The 24,770-nt window shown below is 41.3% G+C and overlaps 1 protein-coding gene across 3 annotated transcripts; it reads left to right on the forward strand.

Moving 5' to 3' along the window:
• The first annotated feature begins 5,611 nt into the window (after positions 1-5,611).
• On the forward strand, positions 5,612-22,886 carry zgc:153867 (uncharacterized protein LOC337226 homolog). 3 transcript variants are annotated; one of them, XM_036532476.1, is made up of 7 exons: positions 5,612-5,694; positions 10,263-10,507; positions 13,147-13,174; positions 16,880-17,023; positions 17,249-17,422; positions 17,927-18,004; positions 22,281-22,886. In XM_036532476.1, exons 1-7 carry the CDS (start codon positions 5,649-5,651, stop codon positions 22,307-22,309), a joined length of 744 nt encoding a protein of 247 aa, XP_036388369.1. In that variant the 5' UTR covers positions 5,612-5,648; the 3' UTR covers positions 22,310-22,886. The 3 variants fall into 3 exon arrangements, with proteins under 3 accessions (XP_036388369.1, XP_036388367.1, XP_036388368.1); XM_036532474.1 differs by lacking the exons at positions 5,612-5,694; positions 10,263-10,507 and adding exons at positions 12,321-12,430; positions 20,131-20,165; XM_036532475.1 differs by lacking the exons at positions 5,612-5,694; positions 10,263-10,507 and adding an exon at positions 12,321-12,430.
• Positions 22,887-24,770: the final 1,884 nt, after the last annotated feature.

Genomic DNA, 24,770 nt, shown 5'->3' on the forward strand with positions numbered 1-24,770 from the left:
TTGATGTTTTTTAAGGATACAGAGACCTGTTGGACATTACTGAAAATTGTGTGATCATTGACAATATGGGTTTGAATTTCTCTAAGTCTGATTGCATTATTGGGCAAAACGAGGTTTATGATCTCTCTTTTGCTCCTGTGTGAATATGGGGCCCCTCCCTCCTTGGTGTTCTGGACGTTCAATCCTATGTAACCCAAACAAAATACATGTAGCTTACTGTAAAATGATACAGGAATAGATACCAAAACTGTTGATATAGTACATGCAGTAAGCTATGGATTTTCTGTTGACAGAAGATAAGTTTCTCACCTGTGCTCTTGATGAAATGGCCAAACTATTGATGCCACCGTGTACCTGCTTAGGTTAGGCTGTACTCTCCAGCCTCCCTCAGTGTTAGTCCGTGGTTTATTACATGGTCCACAAGTGTAGCACGAATTTCATTCGACAGATTTGGTTGTCTTCTTCTTTGTGCACATCCTAGCCCTCCTCCAGGTCTTCCTCTCCCTCTACCTCTTCCTCTTCCTCTTCCTCTACCTTGGCCTCTTCCTCCACCTTGTTTTCTCCGGATTCCCCCTCTCATCTGCACTCTCCCTCTTCCTCTGACACCGTCCATTTGACAGGTGAACTTACCTGTTGCCTTTTTATAGTGCTTAAAGCTGACCGGTGTGTCTACAATTAAGCACCTGTGTGTGTGCAAACCTGGTGGCTGTGTTTAACCAATTTGTTCATGGGTGTGTTCATTTGAAAGCCTTTGCTTTGAAATTGCAAGGAAATGGCATCATGATAAATTTCTGTGTCAAATGTATACAAGTGTGTTTAGTGTTTTGCAAATCACTGTGTGTAGTGTTTTGCAAAAGTGTGAAGCTGACAATGTGCTTACAGTTGTGCAAATCTGGGCCAGTGTTTTGCTCCTTGAGTGTAAGGTTTTGCTAATTGTGGGAAAGTTTTCATTTTAGTGTGTAAGCAATCGTAAAAAAACATATTTGCTGTTCTGCAAGATCCATCTTACCGTGTTTTGTGACTTTTTTATATTTCCAATGCCACGACAACATGGACATTTAAAGTAACACTTCCAGATCACACCTGTGGTGACATTTTAGAAGCAATGCGAGCGAAGGCCAGCAGGGGAGTGGGGAGAGGGGAAAATCGTGCTCGGGCACGGTACACTACCCTATCTGTTATTCTTATTCGATGTCTCATTCTGTGCATAAAACGTTCCATGAAATTAGTTGTTTTTATTTTATATGAGAGACACATAACATCTTGTCATTGTTTACGAAAGGCGGCTTAGTTGTAACGCCGTGTAACAACTAACCCCGCAGTATGGAGGCTGTACTTAAGCCTAGCTAGCACTTGCTGTGAGCTCGTCACATGTTTCAAAACGGTGCTACGTTGTAGGCTATGGAGGACAAAAAAATGATATATGCATAAATAAATAAATAAATTGTGGGAATGGAAAAGGCAATTTCTGTATTTTTACATTTATTTATTCATGCATTTCTACATTTATTTATTTATTTCGGTATTTCTACATTTATAGAGTACCGAGGTGGGTACGTCATCACTGGTTCTTCGCTGGTGTCAGAACTAAATTCCCAATGGAAAATTAAAATGGGCTTCGCACACTATCCATCTTTTCTCAAGTTCGGATTCATTTCAGGAGCTGACTATTTCCTGAATTAACCTGTTCGGTGTGAGGATATATTTGGACTCATCAAATGTTTCAATATTTTCCGAAAATGTTCAGATTTAAGACTTGTAGTTCGAGTTGTAGTCCACTTTTCGAACGACATATCCAATGGAGCAATGCGGGGGGGAATGTCCTGACAAACCGTTGGCTCTGAACCCAGCTAGGTTAGCTTGTGGACGACGACCACATGCATCTGCAACAAAAGTTGTATGTTTAATATAAACAAAACTAGCTTTACATTATGGAAGCCGTGAAGGTTATCTCTGTAAGCACACCATCAGAGAGACGTCTATCAAATGTAGCTAACTGAATGTGCATTTTCACTCAAATCGAGTAACCAAATCTACACAGTAAAAATATCCAGCTGTATAAATGGATAACATTGTAAAGAACTGTAACCTATGTAAGTCGCTTTGGATAAAAGCGTCTGCTAAATGAATAAATGTAAATGTACACGTACAAGCAGAATTATCTTTTGCTCAAACATCAAGGTGTTTCTGACTCTGTAGATATGTCTCAAAGGCTTCCGGCGTTTTTCATCATTCAAAATCGTGGGCTAACAATCGGTCCACTTAGCAAGCTCGATGGGTGAGGATGTGGTAACCTGACTTTGCTAGCTAGCTAGCTGGTTAGCTATGCTACCTAACGTTACACTGGCCTACACTCACCGACACCCTGTTGGTCTTATCCCTCATGCTCACCCTGACCAAACCGGTGATATGCCCCTCAGAACAACTAAATTCTTCCACATGCCCTGATTTATAATGATTTTCGCCCCGCTGAAAACTTCGGGTCTCATCCTTGAAGAAGAGGAGAATATGGCTAAGAGGCACCATTGCTGCTAACGACGGGCTTGCTGATAGCGATGACTTCTAAGGACGAGCTTGCAAGTTAGCCGCTACAGCGATAGCTGATAGCGATGATTAGCCACACTCTAGCTAGCAAGGCCGGAGAGCGGGAACGAGAACGCTCCGTGGCTTCACGGGACGTGTAGTTTTTAGCCCGTGGTTGTACTATCATATAAGACAAAAAAATTAAATTACGTAAACTTTAGCTCGAAACAATTAAAATAAACGATATAAACCGCAAGTTCGGATCACAATATATGATCCGGAAATCGATGGCAAGCCATAAATCACTAGAAGTACTTTAAAGGTGCGTTTTAAAAAAAGTCTATGATAAAATGAATGGGGAATTTTACTTCCGACACCAGTGTGACGTAGTCACCTCGGTACTCTATTCATTTTTGCATTTCTACATTTATTTATTTATTTCTGTTTTTCTACATTTATTTATTTATGTATTTCTACATTTCCACATTTATTTGTTTCTGTATTTCTGTGTCCGTATGTTAATTGAGTGGGTGGTCCTATAGACATTAAGCTTTTTCCTTTATAATGGGCGTCAATGGAGAGGAAAACGCTTAACGTGAGATAACGACCATACTCCTAGGATTTCAGTTTTGATTTTTTGACAGGTGGAAGTGTTTAGGCCTATGACAAGAAATGTTCAAGAGAAATTTGGCGATCATTGATCGCTGTTTTGGAACATTAAGCCACGTTAAGCCGTTTCACGTAGGCCTAAGCGTTTTAGAATGTTGGCAAAAGCCTTGACGCTTGGTCGTAGGCTAGCCTGCTTCAAGGCGGGATTTGTTGGCGAAATTAAAGTGATGAGAACACCAATGGATATTCTGGTTGTATGTGGTTTGTACAAATATTTTTTTTATTTGATTACAACTTTTATTTGGAAAGCTGTAAGCTACACGTTTCGGTGCTTGGATTCCAGTGGTTTCTGCGAATTGCAGCGATCCATTTGCTTCCCTTTTCTATAGCTTTCGGCAGTCTGTAAAAAGATATCTCCGATTTCTTGTTGAATATATTTGTACAGTCAATCGCACAACAGCTCTTTCCCATATTGGATGTGTTTTTTGTTTTCGCAGCATTCAAGCTGAACGGTAACGCTGCCACTCAGTGGGTGGAAGCCGCAGTGACTCCGCGTACTGTGAGGTCACGTGCATAACCCCAGTCAAGTAAAGGCAGTAGCAGTAGATCCAATCGCACCGCTACAATCCGGCTTTAGACTGAGGTATAGGACCACCCACTCAATTAACATACGGACACAGAAATACAGAAATAAATAAATGTGGAAATGTAGAAATATAGAAATAAATAAATGTAGCAATGTAGAAAAACAGAAATAAATAAATGAATAAATGTAGAAATACAGAAATAAACAAATAAATAAATGCATAAATAAATACGTAAAAATAGAGAAATAGTCTTTTTCACTCCCAAAATGTATTTATTTTTCATTTATTTATGTATTTATTTATTTATGCTTATGTCATTTTTTTTTTTGTCCTCCATAGTAGGCAACAAGATGGTGATTAAAGTAATATAAGGTTGGATTTTGTGATTTACACACACAGCTCAGTAACTGAAAAATACATGTGATGGAAAAAAAAATACTTCCATGCCCTGAAAACACTCTTTGGCACAGATTTCTTCAAAACGCTTACGAATCTTTCTGAATTTTCGTGTGAGACCGTGGCTAGGAACTGTGGTAATGTGGCCAGAAGCACACGCTGCTTGACCTTGTATAACAACATAAAACGTCCGTGTTAAATTTTTTGCCTCGCGTGAAGTTGGCACCCCAAGTATTTAAAAAGTTCGAAATGGTATTACTGTTCGTTTGTGCCGGTTTGTGCCGTAAAATTTTTCGTTTGTGCTGCTTTGGTTTTTTAGATATAAACATTGCATCTTTTGGCGATGACGTCACCCAGCACCCCAACCTTGTCCGAATTGCTCCAAAATGGTCTCGTTCGTTAGTGCTACGTTTGTGCCGGTTTGTGTCGTAAAAATTTTCGTTTGTGCTGCTATGGATTTGTAGATATAAACATTATATTTTTGGGCGATGAGGTCACCCAGCACCCCAACCTTGTCCGAATTGCTCCTAAATGGTTACGTTAGTTTCTGCTACGTTTGTGCTGGTTTGTGCCATGATAACTTTCGTTCGTGTGGTCATGCTTTGGATAAACACTGTACTTCATCGCAAAAATTCTGTAACAACTTCCAGAACCCTGCTTTCTCCATAACGAAGAAAGTGGCTTCTACTGTGCAACGTTTTGCTGGTTGGTGCCCTGAAAAACGTACATTACATTATTTCCTGATAGGCCTATGTTAGATACAGGATATTTCATGTCATGTAATATTTAATATGTATAATAAACATAAGCCATACGTGTGTGGTCCTGCAAGTATACAGGTAATAGTAATAAGTTATCATGGCACAAACCATGGGGTGCTGGGTGACCTCATCGCCCAAAAATATAATGTTTATATCTACAAATCCATAGCAGCACAAACGAAAATTTTTACGGCACAAACGTAGCACTAACGAACGAGACCATTTTGGAGCAATTCGGAGAAGCTTGGGGTGCTGGGTGACGTCACAGCACATACAATATAATTTGTTATATCTAAAAAACCATAGCAGCACAAACGATTTTTTTACGGCACAAACGTAGCACAAACGAACAGTAATACCATTTCGAACTTTTTAAATACTTGGGGCGCCAACTTCACGCAGGTCCGTGTTGCTGGTCCGAACTCGAGTGCGATTATTCCCCCCTACCCCTGCCCCCGCTGGTCTCCTTTCTCATTAGCCTACATATTTTGGTTGCGAACCCTGGTCCGTTTACGTCATCAACACGTGAGGAACGTGCAGCTTTTATTTGCCAATGTCGCTAGGCAACGACGCAAAAGGGAGGCAAAATGGAAAGCCACACTATATTTTTTATATATATACTTATTCATTCTTTTGTTAATATGGTGTCAATGTCAGCACCAAAATAACCGTTTTCGGCATTTTCACTATGTTAAAAATGCGTCCCGCTGTCTGAGAGTGATGCGAGCTGCTCAGATAAGGAGCTTTTTGCGGAGACAGGCGGCAATGCGAAATGAATTTGCAGCTTTGCTTGCAGAGCATACACGCATACCCTCAAGGTGAGCGAACAGTGTGGCTACCTGCAATTATTTCCCGACTAGTTTTAGATGCGACAAGCGTGAATTGCCACGTAGCTGTCCTCTAGTCAATATTTTTGTCATCAGTAGCATTTACTTCCTGGTTTTAGATCGAATAGCTGTCACACTAATTGCGAACCGCACTGGAGTTCTGGTGGACCGCACCCCAGACCCCTGTTTTCTGGAGGACTCTGGGTACGGTCCCTGGTGCGCACCCAAGTTCGGAAAACAGCGCTCACGTCAACAAAACGAATCGAACTAACGGCTCACGCGGACTCCGGTCCGCACCAAAAGCTAGTGTGAGTGTAACGGGTGGTCTCTTGCGTTGTGTTTTAATGTGATGTTACGTGGGTCGGCGAACGAGCGAGTTTCGAACTGAGGTTCTTACTACTCGCTGCCAACCCCTTAAAGCCAGCGTCGTTGCCAGTTGAGCTAAAGGCAAATTGCCGTTAGCCTGTCGGCGACAACGCTACTTAACCAGGTCTCAGGGGGAGTGACGTAGCCGCTGCAACCACTCGGCTACCTGCTACCCACTACCTAAGGCTTTACGCAGGACTCACACGAGCTAATCACTTCAGCTCTGCTACATGAGCACCCTGAGAAACTGTCGTTGTATGTAAGACAGCACTTTTTTGTAGACAAAAAGGCCTGCCGACACATTGAAAGCTTTGAGTGCAAAGTTTTACATATAATACATTGTCAGAGAAGACCTCGCTTAGCGCAGCTTTTGTTCACTTTTTGCACTGTGACACGTGAATAATTGGTTTAAAACACTTTTATTGTAGTACTTAAGTGCGCGTACTTACGTCTCGGTAAACTCCGCCGGTTGTGTACGAAGGGGGATACAGAGTATACCATATGGTATTTCTGTATTGGTTGCCGCGGTGGTGACCATCTTGCCAGCTGGCAATAGGGGAAGAAATGTGACAGTGGCATGCGTTGCATGGCGGTTACTGTGAGGTACCCTATTTTTTACTTTTGTTGTTTGTTTTGGTATATTTTGTTATATTGTCTTTTGTTGTAATTTGTGTTATTGTCTAGCTTATTGATTTATTATCTGTTGGATGTTCCAGGGGGATGTTCTATAGCTATTGTATGGCTGGGATAGAGCATCTCAGGGAGTGCTGGAAGGGAAGACTTGTGTTTGTTGTATGTTTAGGACCCAAGACAGAGCATAGCATATATCCAGGCATGTGCCACATAAGATAATGTTTTATCTAGACTCTAGAGTGTCATGACTACAGACTAAAATGTGACGACATAGATGGGTATCCCTGTCACGATTTCTGGAACCTGTATTTTGAGGAATTTTACCTGTTCATCAAGAAAAAAATATAATGATAAAAAAGAATCAGCATTGAAGAAAATAAACATAAAAGTATATGAAGTATACTTTTATGAAGTAAAAACTTCATAAAAGTATCTTGACATAACTAATTTAGAGTTATTAGCAATGATATTTCAGAATGAGATTGTATTGAGCATTACAACAGCCCAGACTGTGAATGTGACCTGTATGCCGCACCTACCCTACTTATATTTGTTGATTAAGATAGTTGGGCATCACATTTTGAAAACAATTCTGGTAGAATTGAAACTTATCAATTTATTTTTCAGCTATATGTAACTCGACAGCAAACAATTAAAATACAATATCTCGTAGTATAGTTTACAATGTGTTTTAAGACAATATCATCACTCACTTGCAGTAAGTAACCAATTTCATTCTACCACACCACATGCAGCTTGCTAGTCACATGTTAGGTAAACGCCTGTGCACGACTTAGCTACTGTGTAGTCAGGTAACACAATCAATAGTTAAAGGGAGGATGCATCCTAGCTTGGTTATAGGGTCTCTCACTAGTAAGGTCTACATGTTGTGGCTGCCATTACAAGCATGAGCTAATATAAAGCAACGTTACTTTGGCCAATCAGCTTAGCTACGTTAAAAGCACTTTGAAATGGAGGGATTCTTGCCTACTCAGTGATCAACTAATGTTAAGGGGTAATGGGACACCACCAGCAGCTAAAGAGCAATAAGGACAAGAATGGCTGACTGAACAATGATTGATAACATTCACCCAAATACATTGGTCAATCATCTCCTTCCTGTAATAGAATTTACATTTGCCTACACTACTTTAATGTGTAATAAATGTATTGATAAATCTAAGGACAACAAAAACGATCATCAACCCATCTGTGTCAAGCACTGTATCTCACAATGCCGATTGGGGTAGGTTATGCCGGGTTCAGACTACACGAATTTTTTGTCTTTCACGACGGTAACCATGTCAGACTAGGTATTCATAATGCCATGAAATCTTGCCTCGTCTTGGTCGGGAGACTGGCAACACTACAAGTTTGACCCCGACCAACCATCCTTCACGTCCTTGCATGTCGTCGGGGAGGTGGGTCAAGAAAGTGTCAAACATGGCTACAGAAGCGTTATGTGTGTTCGCGCATTAACGTTACACCGGAGAATTTGCTATCAGCTCCTAAATCGCAGATACAGAATGTGCCTCGTTGTCTCTAGTACACGATTTCTACAACTAGTGTAAGTGTAGTTGTAAGTTTAACAAACATGATAATAATAATACTGATTACTGTAACTCCATGCAACTGACAGTTACTGTAACCCTTTATGTGTAAACACAATTAAAATAATATTACCCACGTTTAATAATAATACACTGTTACTATTCCTAATTTCCATGTTTGTAGAGAGCACGCTGTCATCCTATTGATCAACTTCGGAACACGTCGTGGGAGATTCTCAAAAAAATCCGACATGCTAGACTTTTCGTCGGGGTGTCGTGGGGCGTCCGAGACGCCACATCGCTGTTCGTCGATTATGTCACATTACAAGACCCGTTCGTCGTTCGGCGTCGTTTCCGATGTTCACATTCGGGCCCGACGCTGGAAATTTGTCAGCTACGACAAAATCGGGCTGAAATCGTGTAGTCTGGACCCGGCATTAAGAAACAACAACAAAAAAAACATGGTAGGGGTGTACAGTATAGGTGCCATTCCGTTTCTGAGCAGGCCTACCTGGCTATTATGCTGTGTTGATAGAGAATACCTATTTTATTTTTTACATTGCAATGGAAAGAGCAGGCATGATGGCACCAATTTTAACCCATTTTCATTTCAAACCTGTGTATGGTTAGAAACAGGGATCAAGACAGGAGAGAAAAACAGCGAGAAAATTGGTATTGGTATCTTTAAAATGAAACAAAAACACCTTGCAATAGAAGGGTCATTGCCTGTGCGTTGTTGTCTAAAAATCTAGGGACCAAGATATGACAGTTTGATGATGAATGCATAAGGACAGAAATTTTCTCTGTATTAATTATCGTCATGGCCGTTGCCCTCATTTTTTTCGTATTGACAGGGGACTTGAGGTTCCATTTGAATCAGCTGCATTGTAATAGGTTGAGTAGAGTGATCTGTGATGTCTTTATTAAATTTGGACGCTTGCCTGTTCTAGAATTTAGATGACACCCCTACATATCGCCGTGGTCTATAAGTGCAGCTCTGCTGTTATAATTTGGTAACAAACTAGGGTTCTCTCTCCAGGACAATGTTAGGGTGAATGAATTACGATTGCTCCTAGTGCACCAGGGCTGAAATTATACTTTTATTAATCAACACTTTTTTTGCGTGTGACACTTTTATGCAATGGAAGTGCCTCTTTCAGCCAAAATACAACCCTGCCATTTTACAGACAGTAAAAATTTTCAGATGATGTTTAGGCTAGATATCACTATGACTCATCTAAGGAGGATAAGCTTTGACATTCACAGCACAAAAAGTCAGGATCATCTAAATTTTATTGAGGAGAGCTGTTTCTTCTGACATGGTCTGACCCATACAGATACACCCACTTAATGGTCTGCAGTCGTCTGTTGTGTGTGCATCCATGTGTGCTTTTAACCTATCATATAAAATGCGCCTGCAAAAATGACTTTCATAAGATGTTATTCCAACATTGTTTTATAGTGCAATGATAAAAAAGCAAATTTATGAACAACTTAATGAACAGGCCTCTGTGTGTGTGTGTATGTGTGTATGCATGATTAGACCTCAGAATCAGCACAGGAGACACAGAGCAACGAGGGAAAGAACATCTACTACGCCAGAAACAAAAATAGAAAAACCTATATTTAGTCATCAGCTAACCATCCCAGCTCCCTCTTCCCTCTCACTCTCTCTTTATTTCTCTCTCCCCCACACACACATACACACATACTCCTGACCCACATGCAAATGCATGGTAGGTGTCATGTAATCTGGCTGTCTTTCAGTACCCCCCAGCCCTCACTCTTCTTTCTTTTATCTCCCCTCCTACACACCCTCGCATGATCCTGTACCTCCTCCATCTCCACCTGCCTATTTCTGAGGCAGTTCTATTTCAGCAGCCCCCTCTCTGAGGGCTCCCATCACCATTTCCCTCTCCGCTTTCTCTCTCCCTCTCTTCACTTTCTCTCTCTCCGCGTAGATCTGACACACTTTCTCTCACAGTTTTGCTTCACATTTGCTGTGTGCAGCGACAGAGTCAGTCAGTTCTCCATCACGGGAGGCAGCAAGAGAGTGGAAGACATTCTGTGCCGAAATCATGGCGCCCAAACGAGAGCCATCACTCAAGAAGTCGCCGTCGACTGGAACTACACCCAGGCTGGGTCCGCCCTTCCCCTCACTTCCACCAGCCCCTGCACCCCCAAGGTCTGTTCCAGAGTTAAAGCCTCGAATGCTTCGTCCTTCTGATGGACCCTTTGACCCCAGCACAGTGGAGGTGAGTGGACATGTCCCAGCATGCAGCTGCAGTGATGGGTCTATTGTGGGATGCTCCTTAAACTGCAACAGTTAAGTATATATTTTTCCAGTATTTTTACCCTACTGGACGGTAATTGTCAGACAATTGTAAGGCTAAGAAACAGAGATATATTTGAAATTACAGATGACCCCTCTTAAGAGTGATAAGGAATTGTGCTGAGTCTCAGTCATATGGTGTCACTGTATACAGTTGTTATATACCTTGTTACAGCATGATCATTACTTGCAATATAAGCTGTACTTCACACATTAAATTGTCCAGCATTCATACAAAGTGTCTATTTTCAGTAATTTAAATTCAGTATGTTATGGTTTGCCTGCTGATGGAGAGGAAGCGATAGACCACAGAGTAGAGATGTCATGAATATCAGTAACAAAGCCCATGGTGCCCCCTTAATTTGCTTTTCCAGTAGAAAGTATATCCAACATTTAACGAGAGAAAGATAGACATAGATAAAATGGAGTCATTCTATATATTATAACCAATAGGAAAAAAATCTAGTTCTGTGCATTGGCATATTTGGTCAGCATGGGTGTACCTGACAGCAGTGCTATGGGCCCCCTCTGTGGTCTGCTTGAACTAAAAAAACGGCCCCACTAGGGAGTTCAGGGGGTCAGCAGTGGACCAGATTTGGGGGGAGGCATAGAATATAAGGCCACATGGGGTCAGAGATTTGTTTTGGAGAGGTTAAACTCTTCATTGGTGATATTTTTTATGTATTGTTGTATTTTTGTATGGCCATTTCTGTATCATAGCTATTTGCTTGATCTGAGACTCCCACACTAGGCTTGACACTGTAATTTTCTTATTCACAGCTGTGCTTTCATAGTCACTGTGGAAGTCCCTCATTAATTAATTCATGGACAGACTCATTCAGCTCACAAGAAAATGCATCTACATGCTTGCAGAATACGTTGTGATTGCTGTGATGTGCTTTGTATGACAGATGTTGAACTGCATATTGTTCTGTAAGGATCTCACAGTCCTTTTAGTTAAACTTGTTCTTATGTAGCCAAAATGATTTTCCTAATCTAAAAGTTCCCTTTCAACGGAATTTCGGGTATGCACCAAAGCCAGTGAATATAACTGTCAGTCTCTCACTGTCTTGACCCGTTGATGGCAATTAAAGTTGTCAATGGCGAGATTGCATGTTTACCGTTACCGTCTTTCTCGACGAATTTGGTCCTTTCTCCTTCTTGTTGCCAATGTATGCCACAAGGAGGCGCTCGATCGTTAGCAATATCTGTACCAGAGGGCATTTTGCAATATGGATCTCATGTTCGAGAATCTCCCCGCACGATTGTTGGGGCCGCGCTCAACTGCATTACCGTAATGTTAGGGGTGGAGAGTCATCACTACGATACAAAAATAGGATACTGTCATAGTATGGATTGTCGGACGCAGTAGCTAGTGACTTGTTTTAATTATAGTATTCATAACTGCAGTGTGTACCCATGTTATATGCTGCAACAGAAATCTAGTAAATTATAAAATATTGTTTTAATAATTTACAAATAAGCTCCATTCGATCAGTCCGATAACTACAGCCTTCTACAGCAGCATTTTTTTAGTTGAATGAAGAATTCTAGAACCAGGGGAACCTATGAAGAATGAAGAATGTATATCAGTGGTAATCACCACTTTGAGAACAAATCGGAGGTCTGTGATGCTAGTTTGGAATGTAAGTGCGCATCACCTTCGCTATATACGGTGAGGCAAAGTGAGCAGACGCCCTAAAAGGGCTTGCCGCGTCCTTCCTCTGTGAAAAAGGGTGACGTTATACAGTGAGTGTTCCATCGTTCCTGGTAGATTGTTCGACAGTCTTCACATTCCTGCCGCTGATCCTGATCGCATAGGATATACACAACAGGGGTAGACATGGTAGGTCGATGACTGTATTTATTTTCGTCAGCGTTATTCGGTATTAAGACTACAGAAATGACTTTGTCGCCGATTTGGTTAAAATAACGAAGCTGGTTAACTGTATAATCGCAACAGAATAACTGTTCCGTAGTGATCACACTGCGGTAGCCACCTATCGTGGCTAAAAAAGAAACTAATTATTTGTATAGCAAGTTAACGGGCCTTGTTGCAAATGATAGCTGTCTTTCAATCTGGCATGCCTAGAGACTGAATGTTGTAATGCAAGCCTCGGCCCAGATCTAGCAAAGTGGCTATAGCTAGGTGCAGACGCAAGCTAATGTTGTTAGTTGGCTATCACCTGCATGGCTAGGTAATCAGCTACCTATATTATGGTATATGCATTATTGGCGAATGCACCAGTAATGTCGGTATAACGGAATGATACGTTTATAGCCCGCCAGTTAACTTGCGTGATATGTTTCCGTGTGAAACATTGCTTGCGATTTGACAAGCATGTGAAGACGTCTGTTCAAAGCTACCTGGGTTAGCTAGCTGTTCTTGGCCAAGGGTAGAGGCCCAAGATAGACAAGACAGCTTGCTAGTTTGTCAGTTAAATTACAGAACTGAGTTTCTCCTGTAATATCACTAGATATCGACTGGCAGCTAATCTAATGGTTAGGCAGGTTGAATATATTGCCTGAGGCATTTATCAATACTATTCTTCTCTTGAACAGTCTGACTTCACGGAAGACCAAATCCTCGGTAAGTGCAGTTTCCAACACATTTATACTGGTTCCAGTCAAATCAGCCATTTTGCGTAAACACAGGCGGCACACACCCATCTGTTTAACTGTCCATTATCACCTGCTTATTGCTCTGTCATTCTTTTTACTTTGCGAGATCTCTGAAACCCCTTTCCTCCCTTTCTGTTCTTATATTCTTTGTGAAACTACTTGTTCTTCCAGATTGAATTTAAGCCGGATCAAATACACGGTGAGTTGCCTGAATCCGGCATCTCGGTTTGTGATGGGGCATAAACACTGAACCCATCAAGTTTTTAATGGTCTGTTTGAACTTGTGCTTTGTGGATGAGGTACACCGTGTGCTGTGTGAAGTTTGTGCGTCCGTTAACTCTGTGTATATTATAGCCTACGCTGAAGGGTTTCTGCCCGTATAGTAGTATGTCCTCACCAATTTAACACTTATCGCTAGCCATAACATAATGTAACGTTAGCGCAGCAAGGTTAGCCAGGTAATCCATTATCCGAAATATAATTGCTAAAATGTCCCAGTGGGATGCTTGTTCAGTGTAGGCAGTTGGGTAGCTACATACAGGCCGATAGTTAAATGAACTATCTAGCTTTTGTCAGTGGTCCAGTTTCTTTGAAGACATGGTTTACCAAACCGTTATCCTCGGAAATGGCTTCTCCACGCTTAATGGGGCCCTGTCTACCAAACTACATGCATTTGTGTGACAGCCTAGCTGGACGGCCACAATCAAAAACTGTAAATGTCGGCTAGCAGGCTACCTTACTTACCATCACCGAGCCATAACAACCTTGCTTTACTATATTTATTTGATGCTGAAATGATATATGGAGCGAACTTAGTAGTTTTATTTCTGCTGTAGACATCCATCATTCTTCGCTAACGTTAGCTAGCAAGACCGGGAAGGGAGTGTTTCCCGGAAGTGAGTGCGATTTCGCGCAGACAAAAATAATCTTACAAAGTCAATTGATCGCTTTTATTCTTGTGAAAGCAACCGTAATATACATCAAATACATACATATGTATTTGACAATCCTTTCATATCAGGAAATTATAATACTTCAAAATTTGCAACTGAAGTGTTTCTGCATTGGGCGGCCATGGACGGGCTAGCGAGGATGTTGGCTAGTTAGGTAGCAAACTGACGTCTTAGTAGTTCCTGTTTGGACATCTTCACCTTTAAGGTCGTCTGTTATGTTTGGTTGTGTGTTTGCTGCTAAAAGACTACACCCTCCCCAATGTTTCCTTTTTTGGTGTTTGCCATTGCGGTTGATGGATTTCCTTTGCCCCGTTTATTTGTATAAACTAAGATGGTTGCCGGATTAGGACTCTCCCTCCCTCGCTCACTCTGAATGCCTTATAAGGCGAAAGAAATGTAGTTTCAGCGCAGCCCCGGGACTCGTCGCATTCCAGCGCGAAGGAAAATAACCAAAATAACTACCACGCAACCCCTTTTCGAGACCTCCAAGTACCAGTTGTCCAGGTAGTCGTTTGTCGTTGATTTATTAATTTTGTCAAACATATACATTTATGTTTTGAAAAAGCAATCCATATAGCTGTACACAATAGAGTGCATAATACTAAGGACAAATGAGGAATAGCCATATAACCAGCTTATAGGTAGAAGAGCGTCATATGAATGGGGAAATTGCTTTATTAAATACGTATGCGTCTATATAATGAAAAAATGCACATGGGGCAAATTGTTTGTTTTCCTGTCACAGGTATAGTTTTTGATGCATAGATTTGAGAGAATTTCACAAATTGTCTATGGTGTAGCAGAATTATTTTTTTCAAAAACTAATTTAAGTGAGTGAGTTTTTGTGATATTTAGTGTTAAATCCTTTGTTGGATGTCACCACAGGATAGTGAAGATTTAAGACAGGAGTGCTTCCTGTAGTTGCCTCTGGAACCGATGTATGAATATGGTTTATGAAACTGAGTTGTTAATGTGGAGTTAACAGACCCTAGAATTGTTTAAATCAGATGGTACAGTAGGCAAAGGCACACAGGGAGTCTGTGTGATCCATGGCCACCTTTGCACTGTGTTGTAAAATGTGGCTGTGAGGCTGACTTTTGTGATACCTGATTTCAAACAGCTTAAGGAATATGTCTCTTTGTAATGTGTATGATTGCATGCACTTCTGGGCCTGAATATACTATGTATCTGTTATTTTGTAATAGGTCTTGCTCATACCATATTACTGATCAAAATTAACGGTGACATGATTTCTGAAACATGGGTCATTATTCACTTGACTGCTTGAAGCAAAAAGCTAAACTGACAAGAGGAGCCTTTTGACTCACTGCCTTGTCTTAAAAGAATAATTTATATACTAATATCAATATGCTAATTCTGCATGAAGGCGTGCAGTCTCACACATATTCAGCATGTCAGCCTCTCTCAACTTAGACTCTGGGAAGTCAAAGTTCCCAAAATTAAATGGGGAATTACACCAACTACATTAGACTAGACTGGCAAATGCTTGTGTTCTCCAGCCAAAATGATGAAATATGAATGAAATGAAATGGGCCCTTGGGTTACGAAATGGTGTGTCATATTACATGCATGTAGCTCTCCCTAGGTGGGTGTCAGTTGTTTTTGTGTGACTGAGGCCATCACAGCACCTGGCTGTACAGTTTGCACACTGCCACATGCTGTTCTGCTCCACTGACCCATTCACTGGTGTCAAATACTAATGTGGAAATTAGAACATCAGACTAAGTAATAAGTGTAGACGGGATCAAACAACAGCAGAACACAAGCTGTTCTGTTCTCCAAATGCCCAACTCAAAAAAACCAAAAGCAGCCATTGTAATCAGGATGATGCTTTTCAGTTGAGACAGGCTCCACCTCAGTGTAGTAGAGGTCCTGCAGTTTAATTTTTCTTGAATGTGACACACAGCAACAGTTATGTCCACAGGTTAAGTCAGTTGCACTTGTAGTGGATGTTTTTGAATGTGCTTTTTTCTGTGTTTTTTTTCCCCTCAGGTGTTATGTTTTGTTCAGGCCCAAATCCATGACAGAACTAGATGTAATTTTTATTAATGGGGTGGTTGTGATTCCTGCTTGTTTCCCTTTCAGCTAATTGCATTTTCCTACAATATAGGAACAGGAATATAGGAAACACAGTCAGGGCATCCATAGCCTGCAGTTCTAGTCAGGGTTTTGTCATGCAGTGTACTAACCTAGTTATAACAATTGAAACAAAAAAAATCAGTACTGGTCCATCTCACATGAGATATGTGGTCCTTGGTTGTGCTTTTCCGTGTGCTCAGATGTCCTTGTCATTTGTGTAGCATGGTCATGTTGGGGTTTTGCCATGTTGTGGATAAGAATGCTTTTGCTCATCTCAGTCAGAAGAATGTGGGGGCAGTGGACATGTTAGCTTTCGCTGGTTCCTTTTAAATTGACCAATTATTGTCCAGTGCACCACTCTTCTGTCTGCTGTCCTCTTTTCTCCTCATGTGCTGTTTTCCTCCTTTAGTCCTCTTCTTCCTCCTTTCCTCTGTGTCCTTCCTGTCATGCTGCACTACTCAGTGCAAATTCTTTACCACATTCACACATTCTCACAAATTATTTGCACACATACACATAACCACAACCTCAAATGTTCTCATACTTTCATAAATACATGCACACACTGCCACATGTTCTCACTCACATTTTCTCCCTCTCTCACACCTCCCTTCCCTCAGAGTTCAAGGAGGCGTTCCTGCTGTTTGACCGGACGGGCGATGGGAAGATCAGCTACAGCCAGTGTGGGGATGTCATGCGGGCCTTGGGCCAGAACCCCGTCAACGCTGAGGTGCTCAAGGTCCTGGGGAACCCCAAAGCCGAGGGTGAGTCTGGGAGCAGATGGTCGATATTTTTGCTTGCATTACTGTCAGACTCACTGTGCTTAATCCACTACACTAAACACTGACCCAAAATGCAGCCTTATGTGGCTTGGTTCATTTCCTGGTTCATTTTGCCCAGAAGGCATTGCATGCATATTCACATGTGGGGAAGAAAGAGCAGGTAATTGTGTGACTTGTACCTTCACCTCCCTGCTTTGTCTGTCACAGAGATGAACCACAAGATGCTGGACTTTGAGCAGTTTCTGCCCATGCTGCAGGCCATTGCTAAAAACAAGGACCAGGGCTCCTTCGAGGACTTTGTGGAGGGCTTGCGTGTCTTCGACAAGGAGGGCAATGGCACAGTCATGGGTGCTGAACTGCGCCACGTCCTCACCACGCTGGGTATGCTCCTTTACGCTGTGTTCCACAATGATAATAATCGACAGGTGCCAGAAACATTCACATTTGTTACTTTTGCACTGTTGCCCTCTTCCCCCAGTGCATTTGTAAATAAAAGATAGAAGATGAGCTCTCAGTTGTTTTGCATGTGTTTCACTGAATGGGCAAGTGATGAAGCAGTTGGTTATGCCTCAGGCAGAGCCAGAACACAAGAATGCAAACAGAGACTGGTACCACAGACAAGACATGTTGCACCACAGCAGACTCTGATGCTGGCAGCCTGTGTGTACGCTGGTTTTGGTTGGCTTAATTAGACTAATCAATTATTTGACCATATACATCAGTCAGTGCATTTCCCTAAACAGACTGTTATAAAATGAAGATTGTAGCTAAAACCAGGTAGACAACCCTATAGGAACTGAGTTTGACACAGTTGTGTCAGTTTTTTTTATCTGATGTATCTTACAATGCATGTAATACATCTTTGTGTGAATGCTTCTCTTTTAGGGGAGAAAATGACAGAGGAGGAGGTAGAAACACTTTTGGCAGGACATGAGGATGCCAACGGTTGCATCAATTATGAAGGTAATGAAAAGTATTGCAAGCACGGCAAAACTGCAAAATGATGTTGGTGGTAATGCCACTGTATGAACTACATTTCCTGTGGTGCAACTTCAGGTCCCTCCATAACAATGGTACAGCCTTAGTCTGTAACAACTGAATATAAAAGCATTTACTTCATTTGCTGAGATTTTTTTGAAATTTGTGAACAATGATCACTCAGGAATACAGAAACATGGAACATCAGAGAAAACAGGCAAGTAATTTGTGTCTTTAAATGAGAGGTGGAGACATTGGAGCAATTCCAAACAACTTGTCCCACAAACTGATCAATTATTCACTTGACAGCATGAATCGAATTGAACTAATTGAATTACTGAAATGGAAAGCCATTGACAGGGTTTTCCCTAGGTTTTCAGAGGGCTTAGGTGCTGTCTGGGTTCCGGAGGGTGGTGGTGGTTGGGGGGGTTTGAAATTATTCAAAGGAAATTTGAAGTTATTTTAAGTTTTTTTCACATTGTTTTTGACCATTATCCTTACCATATTTGTGAAAGAAAGTTGGCAACACGTATTGTACTTATAGTCAAAAGTCTATTCATTTCACCAAATAACATGCTTGAAATTTAATGAAAATACAGGTGGATTTCCTTAACTTGTACACAAAGGAGAATAAACATGGTGAATATACATATTTAATTATTTTGAAAAGCAACCAAAGACATAAAGGAGACAAGAATTTCCTGATTTATTTCAATATTTATTTGAAATATTTGCAAATGTTGCAGCCTTCTTTTGAACACTTCAATTTCCTAGCTTTGTTGGCCCTGTAAAATCTTCTAATGAATCTTTTGTAGTCCAACAGCCTGTTTCTCAGTGGGGTCTTGACCTAAAAATGAAACTGATTTTAAAGGTGTAGTCCTCAATCCTGGCTAAAGATTGTTGATGTCTGAGCTCGACAGCCAGTAAAATACACCAGACCACTAAATTGTGGAGTAAATGGTATGGTAACAAAGGGCGCTCTCAACTGCATTATGGAACAGTGTTTTTTTTTTTTATATATATATATATATGAAAAAAACGCTTTGACCATTGGTTTTCATTAGAAAAAGACGTTACGTGTGAACACAGCCTAACTTAGTTTAGCTACCAAACCACGTTAGATACTAACGTTAGTTCAGTCGAGGTATCTTTATATAACGTCAACTAACTAGCTTCGCTGGCTAACGTAACTTAATTCAGTACATGAATATCTATGTAAGTTAGCTAGGTTAGCAATTTTTTTTAGTTGTAAAATAGGCTACATTAGTTATATCGTCTCTCTATCTGCTATCGCAGTTGTTAACATCCACAAGAATTACTGCCTAACAAAAAAGTTTATACTTCATTTATTCTTTGTTGAGGCGTACCTTGTCGATGATTGTAAGTACCATCCCGAGTTGACGGTACAGTGAAATATCCAATCAGCTCTTTGATTAGCTTGGCGATGAGCATCTGTCACACACCAGTCACACAAACGTTCGTACAAACACTGTTTGTTGATTGGCAGGTCATTCCTGTTGCCAGCTTACCTTTTCGTTTGAGATCAAGCCACCTCTCGTTATTTCTTTTTTATTTTATCAGCGCATAGAACTCGCACCGTTGTTTTTACATTCATTCTGATATGTCGCCTAAATGCCTTTTTACGTTCATTCAGCTTATGGCGCTTCCGCAAAAACACTTAAGCGCAGCGCCTAAGCCTTTCTATGATAGGGAAAACCTGGCCATTGAGTAATTGATCACTTTATGAATTGAACAGTTGACCTGCACAGCGCAAGTAAAATAAAAATGGGGTTGAGAAAACATATGACCCTGCTGGTAACACACAGCAGCCTGGCATTCCTCTTTGGCTTAGGGGAAGTGTCTGCAGTGATATAAAGAGCTATACTTGTCATGTGATTTTACTCCCTTGACTGATCAATATCCAAGGCATTGAGCGGTTTAGTAGCTAATGCACCAGGGCCCTGAGGGTCATGATTTTAATCCTGCAACCTGCACTGTTGCAGTGTGTTCTGTAAAGGTTTAACATTTAAGCCTGGCGAGGTGGAAAGAGGCATTGCCCTGGTGATGCCCCCTGGTGTTCATGTTGTGTAACCTTTGTTCCTTTCCCACAGCCTTTGTTCGCCACATCATGTCTGGCTGAGCGTCGGTACGGGCGTACACCCTGCTCCCTGCCATCAGCACGTATACCAGCAGAGGGCGCCACACAGACTTTCCTTCTGATCACAACACAGGAGGCAGTTACCCCTGAACAATATTCATGCAGTTTACTTTACATCTCCGATAGTTGAAAACAGAGTCACACTCTATAGGAGATGTTCAGGTAATACAAGGTGATGTTACCACATTGATACCCTTTTATTTTCAGCTGTAAAGTTAACCACAGCCCAGTTTTTACAATCAGATTCTAATTATGTTAAGGAATCCTACTTAGCTATTCAGGTTAAAAAATTATAATGCCTTAAACTATTGAGACAAGGATATTAATGTTGCACTAGTTAATGTTCTTTAATGTGGATTGAACCAAAGTAAAGTGTCTGACTTTCTGATAGTGCCCTCAAGCACCCCTGTGTATTTCGAGGGTATTCGTAAAATTGGATACTACAAAGGGGTTGAATAAGCTTTAGTAGAAGAGCTGAACTTTGAAATGAATGGAATTTTTTGCTCCTGTAAACACAGCCCAGAAAACCCCACAATCATGAGTGTGGCATGCTTTGTTGCACAAAGAGTTTAGGTTGTCCCTGTGACAGCACTCGGTGATCTGACAAAGGTGTCAATGCGGCCTAACAATAGAGGAATTGGAGCTGTATGCCTCAGGAAAGGTGCATAGCCTGGTTTGCTTCTGTACATTCTATTGTAAAAATGGTTGTGTTTTTAAATACAGAAAATACAGAAGATGGTTGACCTACTGATAGCTAAATTTTTAGGTAAACATCCTGCACAGCACATGTATGTAGATATAGGGCCTCATACACTGGGGTGACTGCCAGTATGTGCTGCTGGAAAGCTGTGTGGTGCCACAATTGTTTGGATTTGTTTTTTTTCTCCTTTTTCATTTTTGGTGTTTTTTTTTTCCTTTTAACTATTTGATGACTCTTATTTTTCTCTCCTGCAGCCCTCTCTGTCGCCCCCTGGCTGCAGCATGCTGCTCTGCATGTGTTGGGATTTCCCTTTCTTTACCAAAGGGACCCCAGCGTTCTGAACTGAGGGGATGGGGGTGGGCAGGGAGGGACTATTTTAGATGTGAAGGGGGTAACTCTTTGACTCTGAGCTGGGGAGCTAATGGTGTCTGGAGTTTGGCATCATAACATCACTACACAAAAGTGTAAATTCCCCATTCTGATTCTGCATGCTATAGACGCCTTGGTCATATTTGCTGAGACCAGGTTTACAGAAAAGGACTTTATATAAGATTAAGTCACAAACTGGTTTATGAAACAGTTGATCTTGTAGTGTCTTCTCCCCAGCTCTATGAAAGTACATCAGTCACCCCTGTTACTAACCTAGGAAATGCAGTGAATTCCTTTTCTTGCTGGTGTCTTTTTTTTTCCCCTGTTGAAAGCTGATAGTTGCTGGGCCTTAAGTTCTCTCTCTCTGTAGTTCCTCCATACGCCCTTCCATTGCCCCCCACCCTTTCTGCCTCTTGTAGAAAAGCAAAACAAGGAGGACAGCTAATCTAACTGATCCCTGGTTTCACAGCCTGCGCAAATCTTTAGCTGTGGCTGCACAGGAGATAGATCTGATGCCCCTTGAGCGCCCCACCTCATCCCACCAGACCCCCTTCTTACACCAGCTCGGTCTTTCCACTAGGACACTCTGAAACTGGGAATCAACCTCCAACTACAGCATCCTACATGGGCAGAGCAATTGAGAGGCTCTCAATTGTAATATACACCCAGTTATTGGTAACTGATCAAAAGATTCCTCAGACTTTTTAAATCATCGTTATAGGGATATTTGTAAATCTCACTCATGAAATGTCACATTTGTATATGTAGTAAGCCTTTCAAGTGGGGAAGATGCAGCAGTAATGGTCTGTGGCTTGTTACAAAGGGCAGGTCCTAAATTCAGGGGCACTGAAATACAGGAATATTGTTCTCCGAGACTGAGACTGCTACCTTAGATGCTGTGGTTGAGGTTTGTTCCCTTTGAGAGAGAAGCTTGTTCCTAACGTGTTCCTTTTTTTTTCTCCTCCGTCCCCCTCTCAGTTCTCATAATCTCTCCCCTTTATCTTTCTTTCTCTCTTGCTATCTCTTTCACACAGAGCTCGTCCGGATGGTCATGAGTGGATGAAGATATCAAGAACATGCCTGATTTTTTTTTTTTTTTTTTTTTAAATCATAAGATTTTTTTTCTGTTGTGTTTTTTTTTCCCCTCTGCACTGTAATCTCCTCTATATATCAAGCCCCCCCCCCCATTTTGTTCTCATTACAGTTTTATTTTAAGAAGTGCCTTTATCTGCTTGTGTAGAAGTCCCCCCCCCCCCCCCCCCCCCCCCCGATCTTGTCCATTGATCCTTAAACCACAAGCATGCATGAACAGAGCGCATAAATGGGGATCCAACCTGCAATAAAGTTCAACTAGTTATAACATCCCCAACTCAATGCACCGGTGTAGGCTATATATTAAATGGCTCATCTGCGCATCATCAGACTGCTGCCGAGAATGAGCTGTAGAGGGGTAACTAGTGATTGGCTGAGACCATTGCTTCCCTGTGAATGGTAGAGCTTTGAAGTCAAGCTATCACTCTAAGCCAACCTGTCAAGAATTAAAAGTAGTGTGGTCAAATTCCTTTTTTGGTTATGATTTTTTCCTGTACTTTTGTTGCATTGTTCAGAAACAATAAATATACCCAGTTCCTGGAATTTGATCCAATGTATGTCAATGTCTTTATTCCATACATTACTGTGATGTATTATTAGTAGTAATATTGCTTAATGAGATGCTACATAACCCCTTTTGGGGAGACAGTGAAAGTGTAATTGACTTTAAAGGTCTATAAACCTCCTTGAAATAAGTAATCCTGATTTTTTTTTTTTTTTTTTTTAAATGATGTCACATGTAGACAAACATGCAGGCCAAGTCCCACTTTGTTCATTACCCACAAGCCCTTACTAAGATGACAAGCAAGAAGCTACAGACATGAAAGCTTTGCAGTTGTTTTGGGGTTTTAATGAATTGCCAACATATAACATGCAACATATATGTTTTCATGAACTCGTCACTTACCCACAAGCAACAAACCGTATGGCGTCAGATTCATGTCGAAAGTTACTGTGACAACTCTGAAACTAACCTGAAAAATGTCAGGTTTGTTTGAATTAAACCCAACCACGCCTGCAGTATTTAAGTAGCAGCGAATTCAATCATCCGTTTCAATAATGTTGTGCCCTTTCATTGAAGGTCCAATTGACATGGAGGCTCAAATTATTCACCGAGAACGAGTTATTAGACCTCGTTGTGATATTTTGTCATTTTCAGAGGAGTTTCTTTTGATCACGGTCCATAATCTACCTCAACCTTTTTAAACCTCACATCCTCGAACGTCACTCATCATGGATATGCGCTCTCATCGTTACAAACTGCATTGCCCATTGCACTTTTTTTTTTTTTTTTTGCCAACGTCAGCTTTCTATATCGCACTGGAGATGCTGAACACATCGGGAAAGCAACAGTGTGCAGATTCATCCGAAAAGTGTGCCTTGCACTGAAGCACTTTGCACATTTTCGTTGTTTTCCCGGGACGTAAAGCAGTAAGGGTTATTAAAGAGGAATTCTACAGAATAACAGGTTGGTTAATCTTATGTAAAAAATCTATACTGAGTACTGGTACTGAGCTGTTTGAACAATGTGTGACGGAGTGCCCTCACTACGGTTGAGTATGTGCCCTTCGCTACACAATGAATAATCATTATCTAACATTTCAAGATTTTCAAATGTAATTGGCTGTGTGGATGGAACACAGATTCCTGTGAAAGCTCCAAGTGCCAACGAAGGAGATTATGTGCATCAATGTGCAGGTAATGACAAAGGTTTAAGTGTCTAAGTCAAATCTTCATTTCAGATAGTAATGCAATTCATTCTCTATTGTCAAGATAATATGTGATGCCACCCACATCATCACAAATGTGGGAGCCAAATGGCCAAGGTCTGTACATGATTCAAGGGTGTTTCGTGAGTCCACCTTGTACAATAAGTTTTAACAGGGTAAGTTACCTTTCAAATAGTGATTGATGCTTAAATTCTTACTTTCACAGTTTTGTATGTTAAGTGTATAACCTATGGTTACATTTGTCATGTGATTATAGGACAATATGATGGTATCCTCCTTGGGGACAGAGGCTACCCCTGCCTACCCTTTCTAATGACCCCCTACCCTGACCCTGAGCCTGGAGCACAGTGCCGCTACAACCTGGCCCACTGCAGGACAAGAGCCAGGGTGGAGATGACCATTGGCATTCTCAAGGCCTGCTTCCAGTGCCTGCGTGGGCTCAGGGTCACTCCAGAGAGGGCGGGTGACATCATTGTGGCAACTGTGGTGTTACACAATATTGCCACAATAAGAGGAGAAAGATGCTCTCCTGCAGTTGTAGACCAAGATGATGCACCCCCCTGCCACCTTCCTGACAACCGAGATGGCCGGACTGTGAGGGACATGATTTGCAACAACCACTTCAACTAAGTGCAACATCACCCCAACTGCAGTTTTGTTTAAAAATTCATTTATTTTTTGTGCATGCTCAATGAATAGAGC

This window comes from Megalops cyprinoides, chromosome 7, assembly GCF_013368585.1.
Source record: "Megalops cyprinoides isolate fMegCyp1 chromosome 7, fMegCyp1.pri, whole genome shotgun sequence".
NCBI lineage: Eukaryota > Metazoa > Chordata > Actinopteri > Elopiformes > Megalopidae > Megalops > Megalops cyprinoides.